The sequence below is a fragment of the Thermobia domestica genome, chromosome 5 (genome assembly GCF_964235325.1).
Source record: "Thermobia domestica chromosome 5, izTheDome1.hap1.1, whole genome shotgun sequence".
In the NCBI taxonomy this organism is placed as follows: Eukaryota; Metazoa; Arthropoda; class Insecta; order Zygentoma; family Lepismatidae; genus Thermobia; species Thermobia domestica.
Genome location: NC_137458.1, coordinates 26,724,864 through 26,726,962, shown reverse-complemented (window position 1 = coordinate 26,726,962; position 2,099 = coordinate 26,724,864). Strand labels below are relative to the sequence as shown.

At 42.4% G+C, this 2,099-nt stretch overlaps 1 protein-coding gene across 1 annotated transcript; it reads left to right on the top strand.

Moving 5' to 3' along the window:
* Positions 1 to 1,028: 1,028 nt before the first annotated feature.
* Positions 1,029 to 1,699, top strand: LOC145685001 (uncharacterized). Its single transcript, XM_081757341.1, is given in 2 exon segments — positions 1,029 to 1,296; positions 1,299 to 1,699. Coding segments are annotated over 2 exon segments (669 nt in total).
* The last annotated feature ends 400 nt before the right edge of the window (positions 1,700 to 2,099 follow it).

The following is a 2,099-nucleotide window of genomic DNA, read 5'->3' as shown; positions in this document are numbered from 1 at the left end:
AGTTCTTGTCTAGAAAAATACCTTCAGAATTCTACAGAAAGCAACATGTCATGCCTATTGATAATTTCTCTCCAAACTACTTTAGAAATTTAGCTTTTTATTTATTTATTTTATTTGTGGTACCAGCGGTAGTTATTTAATCTAATTTTACTTCCTGCAATTATACAATCAGCCAACGTTTTCTTTGGAAGAGAGCATATAGATCTTACTCAAATACGCACTGTTTAATAACAATATTGACATGATTTCTTGTGATATTGCACTGTAGTTACTAATTATATACCTGTATTTTATTGCTAATAATTTTTTTGACAGGAACTGTTAACCTGCTGAAAGTGTCGTCCTGAATGGAAATAAGTAATCTGCATTATAATATGTAAAAAGCCATTACTAAATGACTCACTAGCATTTTCAAGTATTTGAGACACGGCGTTCCTTGGGAAATTTGGAATATTGTACAGAACACACACGAAACGTAAGACAGGGGAGTGTACTGCTTTCTCGAACTCGGGTGCAACTAGTAGTTTAGCACCGCTGTCGCATTCTATATGTTCTCCCGCTGAAGTGGTATGATTTTGATTACAAAAACTGGAACTTGGAAACAAATAAGAACTTGATGCATTGCTTGAAGGCGGCACAGGCTTAATTTGCTCCCTTTCTTATTCTCCTTTCCCCAGGATATTTCACGCTCCAGATTATCTCATTCCATCTTCTTCACCACTGACGTGGCAACGTTGCAGTTTTCTTTATTATTGGGTGCTATACCAAAGTCGAGTTTAAACGGTTGGTCCGATTACGAAAATTCCACCATTTTAGATTGGCAACCCACACTTGACAATCAAAATGCTCTCTTATAATTTATTCATATCTTCAATAGTTACCGAGTCGGCCTATGGCAAGGGACTTTTGACTCGCTCAGTATATATATATATATATATAGGGTGCGGCAGCTATTAGAGAACACATAGTATAAGTGACACAGTATCTTGTATGTCATTGTAATACATTCCTTTTTGTTGCTGGTAAACATGGCAAACCCTACGCTAACCCAGGAAATGAAGAGGCATGCAGTCATCGTCTCCTTGGCTCCAGGACACGCTGATTCCAAGATCTCTGCTTTCCTGAACGTCGCCCTGTTATTCGTCTTCAAAGTTCGGAGAGAGCTAGAAGCCGCCAGTGGTGATGTAGAAACCGTTTCCCACAGGAAACGACATTGTCAGCGCTCGCACAGGATCAGGACGCCCGAATTCATCGCTTCCATCCAAGCTGTTGTCGAAGTGTACCCAGGGAAATCCATGCAAGAGAGAAGCACGTTGACGAGGCCACCATTCGACGTGTGGCGTATGAAGACCTCCGTTACAAGTCGTACGTAATACGGAGAGGCCAGTTCATGTCCTTGAGAACCACGGAGAATAGAGTGACTCGCGCCAGGCGTCTTTTAAACAAGCTGAAACATCCCGAGCAGGCACAAATGCTCTGGTTCTTCTCTGATGAGAAACTCTTCGTCCAGGACCAGAAGACAAACCACAGAAATGATCAGTGGCTGTGTAAAACACCCGAGGTTCCGATCGTCATGTACACCAAATTTCCCGCCTCCGTGATGGTTCTGGGGGTCGTGAGCAGTGAGGGCGACGTTGTTTCTCCACATTTCTGTAGTCAAGGTGCCAGAGTCAACGCATTGCTTACACCGATGTGTTGAAGATGGTTGTGCAACCCTGGATTACTGCTATAGCAAGTGGCAGGCCATATTTTTTCAGCAGGACTCCGCTCCCATCCATACGGCACATTCAACCTAAGAATGGTTGGCCACGAATTTTCACGACCACGTCACCCCAATCATGTGGTCCTCCAGCTCCCCTGATGTCAACCCTTTGGACTTTTACGTCTGTGGCGTGGTTGAGAGGGCCTCTAAGCATCCATACAACCCCGTTGCGGCTCTCAAGGCAGCCATTTCAGGATGCCATGCAGTAGCGTAGCTAGAATTTTTTAAGGGGTGCCAATGAATAGCCCAAGAAAATGTTGAGGGGGCTACCTCCAGTAAACGAAAAAATTATTCATATATATATATATATATATATATATATATATATATATATATA